At 37.5% G+C, this 16,335-nt stretch overlaps 1 protein-coding gene across 4 annotated transcripts in view; it reads right to left on the minus strand.

Moving 5' to 3' along the window:
* LOC109420670 (uncharacterized) overlaps nucleotides 1–16,335 on the minus strand; it is an 84,835-nt gene that overhangs the window by 22,130 nt on the left and 46,370 nt on the right. Inside the window, exon 1 of one of the 4 annotated variants that reach the window (XM_062850239.1) lies at nucleotides 10,466–11,233. The exons of the other annotated variants lie outside the window; for them this stretch is intronic. Coding sequence (XP_062706223.1) covers nucleotides 10,466–10,506 — 41 coding nt within the window. The 5' untranslated portion in view covers nucleotides 10,507–11,233. Of the gene's footprint in view, nucleotides 1–10,465; nucleotides 11,234–16,335 lie in introns of those variants that run through there. 4 annotated transcript variants of the gene reach the window in all.

A 16,335-nucleotide genomic window follows, 5' to 3' on the forward strand; every position in this document is an offset into this window, starting at 1 on the left:
AAGAAGTACTTTTCAGAAGATTTAAAAACATAATACCAAAATTTGTTGATTTCCTCCATTGTGAGAAACCGATTTTTCCATGATAAATTGCTTTTAGCATGGAATTTAATTTCCACTTTTGGTGAAAACTGTGTTCGAAAAAATGGAGACGCATGGTAGGTTTTTAAATTTGGTTTTAAAATTTGATTATTCATCGTTCGTTCGATCGTCGCCAATCCGTTAGTTGCAACGATTTTTGGTTACAAGTCAAATGCATCGGAAAACCCTCTGAAACTTGCCTAAGACCCCTGAAAACTCACATAATACCCATGAAGGCCCATAAAAATCACGTAAACACCCGGAAATACTCATGAAAATTTCCTGGAACCTTCATGAATTTTCCTCAAAACACCTTGAAATGATCTAAATAGCCTTCAGAAACATCCTAAAGTGCCTAGAAACCTTCTATAGCGCCCCTTAAAAACCTAAAAAGTCCTGCTGAAATCGCATTGAAACCCCCTGGAATCTCCTGAACCTCCAGAAAGTTTTTGAAACCAAGCTTGAACCCTCTTGAAAGCTTGTAAGCAAGCCTGTAAGTCTCATGAAGCCCCGTCGATATCCTTGTGACACCTTGAAACCTACTCTTCCCCCTCTCGCATAATAGTCTCATTAGTAGATAAAAATAGTAGGATTGAGGGAACGGCATTTGAACTTTAAAAAATTGTTGACATATAAAATTTTGAAAAATCGTAAATAATTAAAAAAATATTTCGATCATCTCGAAATTTTCACAGATTGCTTTGCACCTGAATACATATCTGTGAAAAATATTAAAGTTACTACAAAACTGTTCAGTTTTGTGTTACAAGGTACACATCCATACGGTTACTTTCAATATCATGAACTTCTTGACGGAGCAAAGGTAAAAAAATGACCAAGTACGATTTGCACCCTCAAGTTTATCTTATAAACTAAGTTTTCGTTTTCCAATGGAAGTTTGCATATTTAGTGGCTAAGTAAATGGTTGTTGAAGTTGCTATTCGTTCGAAGTTTTGAATTTCCAAGATGGTTTCTTTAAGTTCTTGGGATATTCATTATTTCTGAACTATTGAAGTGTACGTTAATGAGTGTTATTTTTTCAAATGATTTGAAACACGATATATAGTTCGCTCATTCATCTCAGACGCTTAAGGTTTTTTACCAGTCTTCATAATTCCTGAATATCTCGATAGATTGCCCGAATTTGACCTTACAGAACATGTGTGTATCAACGAGTATAGCAGAAATCTTGACGACCTGACTGAAGTCAGGCCTTGGCTTCAGAGAACCTTAGATGGACAACAATTAGAGTTATTTTTACGCAAACAAATTCTGTTGTTCAAACATCGAACCGGTTGAAGTGAGTTCCTCGTCAAGATTCCTGAGTATCTGGGATGACCTAGTTGAAGGACGTCCTTGAGTTCAATAAACTTAGGACGAACTGTAAATGCATGATTTTTGCTTTACGTAGAATTCCTATGAGCCACATAAACTTATACTGAATCATGTGTCAATAAGAAGGTTTCTAATAACTATTCCCTATTCTATTCTCATAACTATTGCTTGTTTGCAACTACGTGAAATAACATTAGTTGCTGTAGTTAACAGAAGTTTTTCGTGTACAAGTTACTCTCGTTTTTTCTATCTACAGTTCTCTGAAGTCAAGGCATGACGATGTAATATTGGTTTCTGTAGCTAACATACATTTTTACGTAAAAATAACTCTAATTGTTGACCATCTACGGTTCTCTGAAGTCAAGGCCTGACTTCAGTCAGGTTGTCAAGATTTCTGCTCTACAAACATTGGCCATATTTTTAAGTATTGGTGCCAGAAAAGAGCTGTGATGATTAATTCGATCTCACATGTTCTGTAAGGACTGATTCGGACAATATATCAAAGTATTCGGGAATTATGAAGACTGGTGAAAAGGCAACAGATGTTCTGAAGATGGCTATAGGCGAACTATATATCGTGTTTCAAATCATTTGCAAATAACACTCTTTAACGTAGACTTCGATAGTTCAGAAGTGTTGAATATCCCACGAACTCAATGAAACCATCTTGGAAATTCGAATCATCGAACCGATGGCAACTCCAACAATCATTTAAAAACTAAATATGCAAACTTCTATTGGAATACTTAGTTTATAAGAAAGGCTTGAGGGTGCAAATCGTACTTCGTCACTTTTTTATCCGACCTGACCCAGTGACCCACCGGCCTTACTCCGTCTAGAAGTCCAAATTTGATCTAACATATTTTTAAAACTAGGGGGTTATGCGAATTATGGTTCAAAATTTGGTGGAATTCGGTTGAGAAATGTGTTGTTGACGATCATCTGGGGCTAAACGAGTTACAGTAAATTGGCATTTCTGGGGTTTACTAACTTGCTCGAAAGAGTTTCTAAGGATTTTGATATGCACCATCTGTTAGTCAAAAGTTAGATTGAAACCTAAATGGAGACGCTTGGTTGTTAATGCTTGAGCTAATATTGATGGCATATGCATCAACAACCAAGCGTCTCCGTTTGCTTCACAATCTTGTTGGAAAAGCATAATGCATAGCAATCGTAAATTACGCCAACTGACACCTCATCCATTTTTCTATTGAACCGAACACAGTTTTAGATGGAAACTCAAAACTTACTGATTCAAATAGAATCGCAATAATGAGTCCTCGGCAAACTTGTTTACGCATGTTCATATTCACACATAATACAAAATTATCATTAGCTTCCGTTAAGGCTTGATCACTTCCCTCAAACGTGATCAACTTACGTACAGATTGTACTGTATCACATATGTAGTACAATCCTGAAACTGAATCAAATACATCGATGACTCAGACTTGTAGAGTTATCTTTTATGTGGAAGCAAAGCTTAGATAATTGACCTTCTGAGTCTCTATGTTCAGGAACGTGGAGAGATAATGACAGCTTATTTCAATTAGAAAGAATTCCAGTCGTTGTGAAAGAAACACAAAAAGTTCCAACAAAAAAATGTGAACGAAAATTTGTGAAACGTGGAATAAGCCTCATTTAGAAACTCAAAACCCAAACACACACGAGAATTTGGTAAAATCTCAAATCGAGTTGACATGCTCAAAAAATTTCATCCCTTCCACCAGTACTACAACAACCCCTCTCCTCCAACTATCCTAGGGCCCGCATTTAACCAGACTAGGCATCGCACGCACATCGTCGTACCGTCTAGAACACTTCTGGTTCCGCACCGAACTGATTTCCGACCGCGAGTGCGTTGTGTTGTTGTTGTTTACAACAACATCAAGCAGAACAACTTATTCGCAGCCGACAACCAACAGCCTTTCGCTGCTCTCTGATGGTACAAAGGGGGATTCGTGATGCGACGACGTTCCGTTTTTAGCTTCTTCCTGTTCGCTTCTCGCACCTTGTGCCGCACCTCGCAGCGAGCCGACCAACAACAACACAAACATGCAAGCAAATCGAAGAAAGTCAGCAAGCAGTCCGCATAGCATTCAACGAAACTCAAAGCCGGTCGCTGGCTTTGGGGAAAATAATGGCGAGCAATATTTTCGACGGCCCGGTTGTTGTTGGTAGCTGCTACCGTTGTTGGTTGGTAGGTGGGATGATGGATATATAATTCCTTCGCGAACGGTGGTGTGGACTTTGCTTGGACGCTGCTGATCACGCACCGAGCAGCTGATCAGCGAATGCCATGCCGTGGGAAGTCGCCCATCTCGTCTGAGAGCAGCGAGAAGCAAGAAACTCGTAAAAAAGTAGGGAAGTGTAACATAAAATAAACTGGTTGGTAGAATATTCACATCAAAATTATTATCTCCATCTGTTGTAGGTATAAATGAAAGTCTCTTATTCTGTTTACCATTAAAAAGATAAAATATGGACATCATGACATGACATTTGAGATTAACTTTAAGAAATAAATATCAAATAATAATATAGTGAAACTCATGCCGCAAATTCTCTTGATTTTTTGAGATGATTCATTTACGAAGTCTGATGTTTGTAAAAATCTCTGAAAAAATTTCTAGAATATTTTCTAAACGTATCCTTCAGGAAATTGTTATCAAAATTCTTGAAGGAAAATCTAAAGAGACAAATTAAGGCCTGCGCACTTTAGAATCGGTATACTTACAATCATCTGCAGATCAAAAACGGTTAGACTATGAAATAAATATTCGAAGCAAATGAAACATATCTACTGAGTTTTGTAGGGAAAATACGAAATTTCCAGTTTTTATTTTTAAGAATCAATTATCGACCTTAATTTGTAGGTAATTTGTGCCAGTTTCAATTACTTTTATTTGATATCCAAATTAAAAAAAAAAAAACAATTTAATTGATACTTTTATCGACAAACTTACAGGTGCACTCTTGGCTTTAACCGAAAAAAAATCCATGCAAACTTTATTTGCATTTATTCTAAAAAGTGGCCAAGCTTACCGTCTTCAACTCGAGGTTGCACAGACTGAACATATACTTCGAGGGAGAGCTGAAATACTGACCACAGCTGTGTAAGAAAGTGGATATAATTACGCTCTTATTAAATGTTGGCGCACATTTGTATGTCCTCGTACTACATACATTGGGATAGGCAACTTTTTTTTCTCTAACAAAAAAGTTCAACATGCTGTAACTTTTCATAGAGTGCATAAAAAATTCTCTAATTTTGACTGTTTGTCAACCTGTTATATGTGCATCATTGGTACAAATTTGAGCTCGATTGGTTAATGTTTCGCGAAGCTAGAACCGTTCTCGTAAAACACTATTTTTTAGACAACTTATTTTTGAATTGTCTTATCTCGGAAACCAGTGAATTTAATGAAATTTTGAACGTTTATCGACAATATATTATATCGTTCAATCCAAATAGGCTCTAAAATATTATAATAACATATTACCTTGAAAACAGAAGTAGAAAATCTTTCGATATCAATACTTAAGTTTAATGACATTGATGCAAAATAAATACAATTTTTCGAGAAAGATTCAAAAAGTGTCAATCCATGATAACTTTTTTCAACGTTCATAAAGTACCTATGTTTTAAAGACTTTTCAAGCATTTATATATTGTTGATAAACGTTCAGAATTTCACTCAATTCGGTTCACTGGTTTCCGAGATATGACAGTTCAAAAATTAGTTGTCCAAAAAACAGTGTTTTACGAGAGCGGTTCTAGTTTCGCGAAAGATTAATCAATTGAGCTCAAATTTGTACCAATGATGCACATATTAGAGAATTTTTGACGCACTCTATGAAAAGTCACAGCATGATGAACTTTTCTGTGAGAGAAATAAAAAGTTGCCTATCCCAAACATTTTGGCCACAGGCACTTCGGGGGATACTTAGCGTTAAGATACGTCATTTAAATTTTTACAGCAATCTCTTAACGATCATTTTGAAACGGTAAACTTATTGGATTTCAAAGTTTTACAAAAATAGATATAGTCTATTGCTACAGCTTCAATTTCAAGTAAACCTTTTAATAGGTTGTAGAAAAAAAAATAATAAACCGAAAATACGTTATATTGGTGTTTTAACTGTCGCAGAGCCTCCTTGTAGTGCTTGTATGGTGCCCAGTGTTCCCAGTAAACCACAGATCGTAATGGGAAGTGCATTCAAAATTGTATATCTCGCGGTCAGAAATCAAAATCGTAAAAACCGTTGAATCTTGTGATAAATAATGTCAAGCCCAATTGTATATAAATCGTGTCTGCGATTTGTTTTGGAGTAAGTTTGTTATGTATAGAGCAAGTCATAAATAGCGCTAATTGAAGTCGTCGCTGCTTGCCTACGCTTACAAGTCATATATAATGTTAGTAAGGTTTGGTTGGGAATCGTAACGACTTAATGAATTTCGGCACCGCGACGAGGTGATTAGGTGGTGTTGGATGCAAAACGAAAAAAGCATCCCACTTGCCTTGCTCATCATCGCCTGGCCGCTGATTATGTTTTGGGACTGGAAATATTCTGTCTGATATTCGGGCAATCTCTGGGAGTGTTCATAGTTACCGAATGAAGTCATTTGTTTCACATTTATTCCTACATGAGCAGTAAATTTTTCCCGCGACGACGACGACGACGGCGACGACGACGACAACGACGTCGTCGAAACGTACGCTCGATGCGGGACTAATGTTGTAAACAAAACATGTCGTAATGAGTGCAAATCCAACTCGCTACGAGCTGTATATAAATTGACAACTCATCATTAGGTATGCTATATATCAGTACAGCATTGTTATAAATGGAATCGCAATGACTTAGAAAAAAATTGCAGCAGTCATATTTCATGGGTGGTTTAGAAAGCTTAAGTTTATATTGGCCAAAATTTGCACTCTTCTCAAGGCATATCAGTTAGTACAATGGTATGGGCTTAGACTCACAATCTCGAGGTGCCGTGTTCTAGGCTATGTGTCAACTTTTTTTATAGCTAATTTCGGACATCGTAATACATATCACCCGGAGTCGTATTTTATGTTTTCGATCGATTATTTGGGACATCGTAATGATGATCATATGAAATCGCGAAATGTCGTCTGAAGTATGTATATGGCCTCCACTTTGGTACGTATATAGCAGTTTTGTGCAGTTTATACGATTAAAAAGGTTCTTATATAGTAGTGTATAACACAAATTATACAGACCAAAATGTTTACTGGGTTGCGAGTACTCACTTGCGAAAAGTTATACTCACTTGCTTCTATCTCAGTCCAGAAGCATGCTATCAAAAATGATATTTGATTTGTAGTTTAATCTAAAAGTTTGCCGAATAAAGTAAAGGTCGCAGACGCATACCAAAACCGTGAGAGAGCTGTGAGCACAAGGTGAGTATAAATTACACGAATTTTACTCACCTCGTACTCACAGCTCTCTCACAACTTTGGTATGCGTTTGCGACCTTTACTTTATTCGGCAAACTTTTAGATTAAACTACAATTTAAAAGCCCTTCAAACATCATTTTTTGATAGCGTGCTTCTGGACTGAGATAGAAGCAAGTGAGTATAACTTTTCGCAAGTGAGTATTCGCAACACTGATGGTGCCTCCTTCACTTCCAGATAGCCCTATGGAGACGCATGGTTGTTTTTTTGTTTGTAAAATGTTGGTACTTTGAACGGCTCAGTCAGATCGGCTGACCATTTGAGGGACAAATCAGCTTTTGAATTTAAAAAACTTTGATCAGAAAGTTTACTTAAGGTTGTAAGTATACAGGGTCAAATATAACAAGGAGGAACTTAAGAACTTAAGAATCTGTTTGACACTAATGAAAATTCTATTGAGTCAAACAAGATGTTTGAGCATTGGTTTCTTTTTGGTCAAATGTTTGACCCTGTATACTGGCATCTTAAGAGTAGATCTTTCCGATTAGTTCTTTATGCGTTTAAAGCATTGTCCACTTGGAATCCGGACGCATGGTATATTTTCTAGGGACGCTCTCAATGATCACCATCTTCATTCTTTTACAGCAGTCTGATCCTACACTAGTCCTCTTTTAATGGTGAAAGTTTCATCGATTTTCTTGCAACGAGTGAAAAGTTATTTCAGATTGAGGACAAGAGAAGGAACAAAATCTTGCACAAACACGTTGAAAATTTAGCGTGGTCAGATACGACAGTCGCAAAAATTATTAATATCTCCAAAACCATTATGTGTTTTGTGCACAGATGTTGTTTATCATGGCATAAATAAGTGTTCTCAGAAGATTAAAGCTTGGGTTCATTGATTAGTCTACTTGGAATTCGAAGATTTGGCAAGAAGTTCGAACATCGTTTTTTTTTTAAAAAACAAGACGATGAGAATAAATTTACACAATGATGACAGCCTCAATAACCGCGTGCTGCTTTTCAAAAACGCACACAAGGGATCTATAGAGGTTTTACCTATGTTGATGGTCTGTCACGGCAGCCGGAGCCGTTCAGTGGTATCGTCATAGATGGGTAGTGTTTATCTACGAAAATACACTCAAATTTCGCGTTCACTCGATTCACCAAATTGCCCCTCATTTCGCAATAAGAACAACTTTTGGAATGTTTTCTTCGGAATCTTAATCAGACTAATCAAGGCACTCAGGAAATTACATAGACGACCTGATTGTTGGACTAACATGCCGAAAATTTACCACCATTGTGCAGATTTTTAAGGAGGTTAACACGGAAAAGGTGAGAAAAAGCATTTAAAATAAAAATAAATAATTTCAATGTAATTTTTCCATGAAACTAAAATAAATCATCTTTGTTTTGAGGGCTTCACCTTTTATGTTTGTTATTTCTTTTTTAGGCATGGACGCTTTAAGTTAATTATGAGACTTGTGAAATAAAAATATTGGCAACAATTTGGCCCAGTGTGGAAGTTGAGTGGGTCTATGTTGGCAAAGAAATCAGCGCGGTGCGGACCTGGTGTGATGGTTAAAGCACGCGACTATCACGCCGAGGACCTGGGATCGAATCCCACTCCCGACAAACTCGCAAAATGTGAGTTCTTCCTTTGGAAGGGAAGCAAAGCGTGGGTCCCGAGATGAACTAGCCCAGGGCTAAAAATCTCGTTAATACATATAAAAAAATAAAGAAATCTGCAATGGCAATTGGTATACTCATTAGCCTGGGACACAGTTATGTGGAAACAAATAAAAATATAAATTCTCGTTCCTGTATACATACATTTTGAGTTCATTTTGGTGCCGTATCAACTGTGCTCGATTTCAGCTCGATCGAGAAAAACTATATTTTAGCGCCCGCCATTCAAAATTTTCATACGATTTACTATGGGTAGAATTACTTTTTTCGAAGAAAAATCGCCTGGGCTCACCCCCTGATCCTTAAAAATAAGTCGATGAATTACATTTGTCGGAAACTGCACCAGAAATCAGACCTGCGAAGACCGCAAAGCCATGCGACGTTTGTGGAAGAAGTTATTAAGCCATAATCGATATAATGATGAGATTTTAATATTTATAGTTAGGCGCTGTCCATAAACTACGTAGACTCATTTTTGGCCATCTCAGAACCCCCCCTCCCCCCTCGTAGACTTTTGTTCATACAAATTTTTCGAAATTTGTATGAAGCGTAGACTTTGGCCAGACCCCCCGTCCCCCCCTAAGAGTCTACGTAGTTTATGGACAGGCCCTTATTCCTTATAAACATATAAGCGGTGCCTTGATATTCTGGTTTCAATAAACTTTTTTCACATGCGTCAGATCGCTTTGCGGTCTTCCAAAGGTTGGTTCCTCGTAAAATTTCCAACAGAAATTATTCATCGACTTAATTTTTAGGAGTTAAGGGGCAACATGTGGCGATTTATTTAAAAGTAATTTTTCCTATAGTAAATCGTATGAAAAGTTAGAACGGCTGGTGCTCAAATTTAGTTTCACCGATCGAGCTGAAATTTTTCATGATAGATAAGGGACCAAAATGGAACCCAAACAGTGTACAGGAGCGCAATGCTTTTCCTGTCCCAGGCTTATAGTCATCTAATTCCTTCCATGATTTGTGCAAGTATAAATGTTATCAGCATTTATATGAGAAGTGCTTGTCCGTGTTTGACAAGCATAGCTACTGTATATAGGTATTACAAACGTAACATTAGGGGCTGTTCATAAACCACGTAGACCAAAATTTGGCCATCTCAGAAACCTCCCCCCCCCCTCCCCCTTCGTAGACTTTTGTCCATACAAAAATTTTGATTTTTTTGTGGAGCGTAGACATTGACCAGAACCGCCACCTTCCTCAACCCCCCCCCCCCCCCCCCCCAAAGTTTACGTGGTTAATGAACTGCCCCTTACATAAATCAGGGCAAAAAAATGCGTAGTTATTATTTAAGGTGACAAAGGAAAGCTCTCGGAGAAGCTCACTCGGTGCGGTTCTATAACACTCTCCCCTAAGGGACCGGTCGCCCAGATATATATATGCGATGATTGATTCGTAGGGTCAGTTTTTTCGTGGTTATTTTGAGCACAGGGCAAAATCGAAACTGTTTCAAATGATTAGTGAACGTCGCGTCGCTCGACAAGCAAGAGCTCACTGCATCGCTAATGTAGGTCACCAACTTAACCGCACAAAGCAGACGTATGTAGAAGCTACTTAGTAGAAAACGGCTGTCTTCGGTGCGCGACTGAGCAAACTTTTTGCTTCTTTAGCTTCGAACAAATACCGTTAATCTGGCGAGCACTGATCAGAACCAATTAGTAACTGGAAAAGCAAAAAGCAATATTATTCCCTTCATATCTAATATGTACTCGATTATTGCAAGGCAACCATGTGCTCGACGCTGTTGTTTATCTATACCGTGTAGACTCGAATGAAACCGACTCTCCTTGAGGGTACATTCTCAAGGTCATACGACTTCCTAGTTTCGCGAATGTTTATCAATCAGTTTTCTCCACCCTAAGGCAAAACCAGACTCCACACGATGGAAGCCGAGTTCTCGATTATTGTGCTTCAACTGATATTTACCCAATTTCTGATAACAGCAAATTATCCACTTGAACAGCCATTTCTGCTAGTCTTCAACTCTTTGTGCGATATTCTTCGAACAAATTTCTTGCTTATAATTACTTCACAATTGTGTCAGTTGTGCGTCGAAACTGTTTACACTTTTATTCAAGTAAACCTTCACTCTATTGAATCAACCTTCAATACGCTTCACTTTGACTAGCACTGAAGCGTATAACTTTACTGCTAATTCGTTTTGTTTAAACTATATATCACAAAAGTAATTGCTTCGTTTATACAATTTGGATCACCTTTCACTCACTTCCCTTCTAACTTTGCTCAAACCATTTACAAATAATCACTATTGCGCTTTGAAAACTTAGATTCCACCAAAGGTATTCCTCCCATAGGTTCAATCACTCCAACATATCTTCCCCTATTTGGAGTTGAACTCTCTGTCTACAACTCAACCACAATCGGGTTCCAGTCGTTGTAATAGCACTTTCACTGCTTCTTTCTTCACTTTCACGGCTGCTTGGGCGTGTGAGCGGAAACTGTTTTAATTCTGCCAAATGCACTTAAGCTTTAGTTTAATATTTGAGGTAAGTCACTGCTTGGTCTCTTCCCGAACGACTTGACTCGTTGCGTTCACTAGACGTAATGCGCCTCAGCGAGGTCCGGCTGGGTAATTTTCATGCATAGCATATACAATACAACAACGGCGAGCCGCGCCACACCGCTTCGAGTCGTAATAATAATCGTAAAATATTTTAGATTCGAAGCGCTTCGATTCTCTTGTTGCTGCTGCTGCTGCTACTGCGAGCGATGATGTCGTCGTAGTGTATAGGGCATTGGACAAGGCGTTTGTGTTAGTGGTTTTGAACAACTTGCGAGACATGGAGAGAATGAGCCGTATCCTATTTGGAAAATGCTTCACATCTACGATATAAGTCGTAGAAGTGAGTGAGAGACGTAAATATGGTGCTGCTTGAGAGCTTGTTAGAAGGGAGTTACAAACAGCAGAGTTTTCAATGTCTCTGTAACAGCGAAACTTTATAAACAAAGATGCTGGGTTTGGCCGATACAACATGAAAAAAGGGTTGCTAGCATGGCAAGCATTCATATCTATGAATGATTTTAAATTCTATATACGATTAGCATTACCGAATGGTTCATTTCGAGACGATTTCTTTTGAACCAAGGCTCGAAAATGTGATTGCAATTTGTGATCAAAAATACACATTTAGATCAGAAAGTTTGCTTTCCAAACATACTTTCGTTCATTCATGGTTTATGCATAACTAATCAATCTTCATAAATAGGAAAGGGTGCTCCTACACACCTTTTAAGAGCTTTCCAGGAAATTTCTCCTTACTGAAGCACATTTGAAAATCATTCTTTATTTTATAAGCTAGGAGCAAATCTCACATGTTTCTTGTACCGACTTTTCGAACCCTCTAAGCAGAATACCCTCTTCGAATGAGTGTAATCAGTTTTGTACCTTTTAATTCCGCCATATTTTGCTTATCCTTTGACAGATACGCGTATTTCGACTACCACTTGTAATCTTCCTCAGTGTCAGTTATCCACTACCAGTGGAATTAAAAGGTACAAAACTGATTACACTCATTCACATGTTTCGTTAGATGAGTCTATTGTGACGCTGTTGATTTTCCATGGATGTCATCCAAATATGCTCGGAGCATCTAAGTTTCACGAAAATGAACAACCAAGCGTCTCCATGAGTTTGTTGCTGAGGTAAGCAGGCGGATATCTTCAATGAACCTGGTTTTGGGCGCTTTAACAAAACAATTATTGAACCCCATTCATTGGCCAATGGTCATCCAATGAATTCAATCGTTGAAGTCTAATTCTTCTACATTTACGATTGAATAGGGTCCTAAGGGATACCATCCCAGTAAACCACAGATCGTAATGGGAAGTGCATTCAAAATCGTATATCTCGCGGTCAGAAATCAAAATCGTAAAAACCGTTGAATCTTGTGATAAATAATGTCAAGCCCAATTGTATATAAATCGCTGCTGCGATTTGTTTTGGAGTAAGTTTGTTGTATATAGAGCAAGTCATAAATAGCGCTAATTGAAGTCGTCGCTGCTTGCCTACGCTTACAAGTCATATATAATGTTAGTAAGGTTTGGTTAGGAATCGTAACGACTTAATGAATTTCGGCACCGCGACGAGGTGATTCGGTGGTGTTGGATGCAAAACGAAAAAAGTATCCCACTTGCCTTGCTCATCATCGCCTGGCCGCTGATTATGTTTTGGGACTGGAAATATTCTGTCTACCAAAAATTATATTCGGGCAATCTTTCGGAGTGTTCATAGTTACCGAATGAAGACACTTGTTTCACAATTATTCCTACATGAGCAGTAAATTTTTCCCGCGACGACGACGACGACGGCGACGACGACGACAACGACGTCGTCGAAACGTACACTCGATGCGGGACTAATGTTGTAAACAAAACATGTCGTAATGAGTGCAAATCCAACTCACTACGAGCTGTATATAAATTGACAACTCATCATTAGGTATGCTATATATCAGTACAGCATTGTTATAAATGGAATCGCAATGACTTAGAAAAAAATTGCAGCAAAGGCATATTTCATGGGTGGTTTAAAGCTTAAGTTTATATTGGCCAAAATTTGCGCACTTCTCAAGGCAGATCAGTTAGTACAATGGTCTGGGCTTAGACTCACAATCTCGAGGTGCCGTGTTCTAGGCTATGTGTCAACTTTTTTTTATAGCTAATTTCGGACATCGTAATACATATCACCCGGAGTCGTATTTTATGTTTTCGATCGATTATTTGGGACATCGTAATGATGATCATATGAAATCGCGAAATGTCGTCTGAAGTATGTATATGGCCTCCACTTTGGTACGTATATAGCAGTTTTGTGCAGTTTATACGATTAAAAAGTTTCTTATATAGTAGTGTATAACACAAATTATACAGACCAAAATGTTCACTGGGATAGCATAGCCGACCGCAGAGCGTTCATGATTAACCAATCACATTAATCATGATTAATCATTGGTGATTAAAATTCAAATTTCGGTGATTATTGATTATGATTAATGATTAATTTGATTTTTGGGATGATTAATGATTATGATTAATGATTAAAATTGATTTTATCTGTGATTATTGATTATGATTAATGATTAAAAATGGCCCATTGATTAAAAATCATGATTAATCATGATTAATCAATCACAAAAAACAGGAAATGATTAAAATATAATTATTGTTTAAAATATTTTTGAAGTTCCAAAAGTAAAAGGTGACTCTGTCTGGGAGATTATTGAAAAAATTATCAAGAAGAACAGCATTTGAACCAATTCAAATTGGATCATATATTTTATATGGTGAAAAATTTTTGGTGATGAATGATTAAAGATTGATTAATTTTTTTTCTTATGATTATGATTACTGATTAATGATTAAATTGCGAAATCAGTGTGATTAAGTTTAATGATTAATGATTAAATGAGAAATTTTGGTGATTATGATTACTGATTTTTGATTAATCTTAATCATTAATCATTAATCATGATTAAATTTATGATTAATCATTAACGCTCTGGCCGACCGTACACATCCTGGGGTGGCTGTCGATATAGAGACCTTCAATGCACCAGAAAAGTTGCCTGGGACTTGACAAACCTTTCATTGAACGACCTCTTTGTTCAACACGTTTGTTATGCTCGGTTTCATCTTCGGGATCATATGTGACCCCTGCGGCCCCAGATGGTTAAACTGATTAGATTACAGCTCCAAGCCCTGAAAATGCGGTTTACTCAGTTTTTGATCTGTCCCAGTTTAGAACAGATTTGTGCGAATCTTGCTCATTTTTGAGTAACTTTTTATTTGCGTGTAGCGTTTTAGGGGAGAGGGGGGAGTTTCTGATTTAGCTACGAACCATGTATTAGATATGGGGAAATAGGCTACGAGGGTCAGAAAACGGCCAAATAATGCTGTATTATTAATGGATGCTCCCTAAAGATCTCATGCTTTGAGTGTTTTTTTTACCGTTTGCGTCAGATGGAAAAAGTTTTGAATCCCCAGTGGGGAATTTATCGCATTCCATCACGTCAAGGTCGACCTCAAACGTCAAACTAGATCTGTTTACCATTTTACTAATTTCGAGTTCATTCATTATGCTCCCCTTTTTCGAGTTTGGGAAAAGTACCATTGCGATCAAAATACCATATTTGAACATTTATTCAATGAAAACCCGATGAAAACGGGCTTTTGTCTTTAGTTTACGCTTGGCCGAAAACACGGCAAAACAAAAATTTGCTTTTGGTCTCTCTCAAAAGCAAACGGATGTGCCTCTGACAGATTTTTGTACGCTGAACCCGAATCCGGACTCAGATTTGCTCCAGCACGTCACCATTTTGAGTTATCCTCAGTTTATATGGAACAATATGCGAGTTAATGCTTTTAAATACAAAAATAAGAAACAAAATATTGCGCGTTGCACGAAAAACACAATTATGGCGACTACTTTCTAAGGCCTTATTCAATCGCGGTGCAAATAGCACGTGCAGTCGCAGCAGTAATCGCATCACCCGGCCATGTGGCGACCCTTTTTCAAGAATTATCAAAGAGCGCTGTGATGTAAAATTTGAAAACTGGTGTGTTTCCTTAGGAGACAATCTCGCGCGTATCTTTGATTGCGGGTAAAAGTAGTCGCCAAAGTAGATTTTATTTTGATTCGTATAATACAAAATAAAAAAAATAACAAACAAGCTTCAATCCTTTGTTTATCGTAGGATGAAAATGGGAGTCACATGCTTAATAAGGGCACAACTACCCTATTTCGTTATACCAATTCAAACTATATAGCATTTTTAGGTGCAATATTTGCCATACAAGTCAGCCTCGAAGTTGCGTGCTAACATAAAATAGCTAAAACTATAAAGTTTAATTTGGTAAAACATAATAGGGGGATTCACTGAACAGCGCAAACCGCTGTTTAAAGATTATTCTGATTAAGGGCGAACGGGACGGTCGAGGAAATATCCGCCATTGCTCTGTTGCTACTAAGATGGTAATCTCAGATTCTACTTCATATTATGGAACAAAAACTTATCATTGTCTATTCTTACTTACATGCTGATTATTTTTTCAGCCTCTTCTGTGCGATAGAAATCGAGATTACCATCTTCAAAATCGCGAGGCAAATTGTTAAAAAGAGAGGGAAGATAGGAAAATTAATACGGCGTTTGCGATGTTTAAATCAAAATTGTAAGACAACGACAACAGCTAGAAGTTTGGTGTCAAAGATCAAATTGTAGAGCGAAAAAGGGAGCACAACATTGCCTAACCAAGAATTTTATTTTTTCACGCATTTTTCGAAGATAATTGTCAAAAACAAGCGCAGAGACACTACTTTCGAGCTTCCTCGCTCCCGAAAAATAAGTTTTATAATGAAACCAAATGGTTCAAAGATCTTATTTTATAGAAAATGTAATAATCTTTCGAATTAGGGTTTAAAAAAATTGAGATAAGTTTGACAATGTTCAAGTTATAGCCAGTTTAAGGCAAGCATAGTAAAAAACATGGAGAGTTCAATAACTACGTAACGGTTGAGATTTGACCATATGCGCAGAACAATTTTTATCACCATTTATGATCGTCTATCGCCCTTTAAAATGTTTGCACTCACGAACCTAACACCCTGTATACTATGCCAGTAAAATTCCATAAGAAATGGAATAGTTCATGAATCACGTAGACTTTTCAGGAGAAGGTCAAAGTGTACGATCCATACAAATGTTTGAATTTTATAATCATAATGATACATAGGAAAAAATCAAAACTTGTTCCAGCCCAATCGTTAACATCTCAGTAGT

Source organism: Aedes albopictus, chromosome 2, assembly GCF_035046485.1.
Source record: "Aedes albopictus strain Foshan chromosome 2, AalbF5, whole genome shotgun sequence".
Taxonomy (NCBI): domain Eukaryota; kingdom Metazoa; phylum Arthropoda; class Insecta; order Diptera; family Culicidae; genus Aedes; species Aedes albopictus.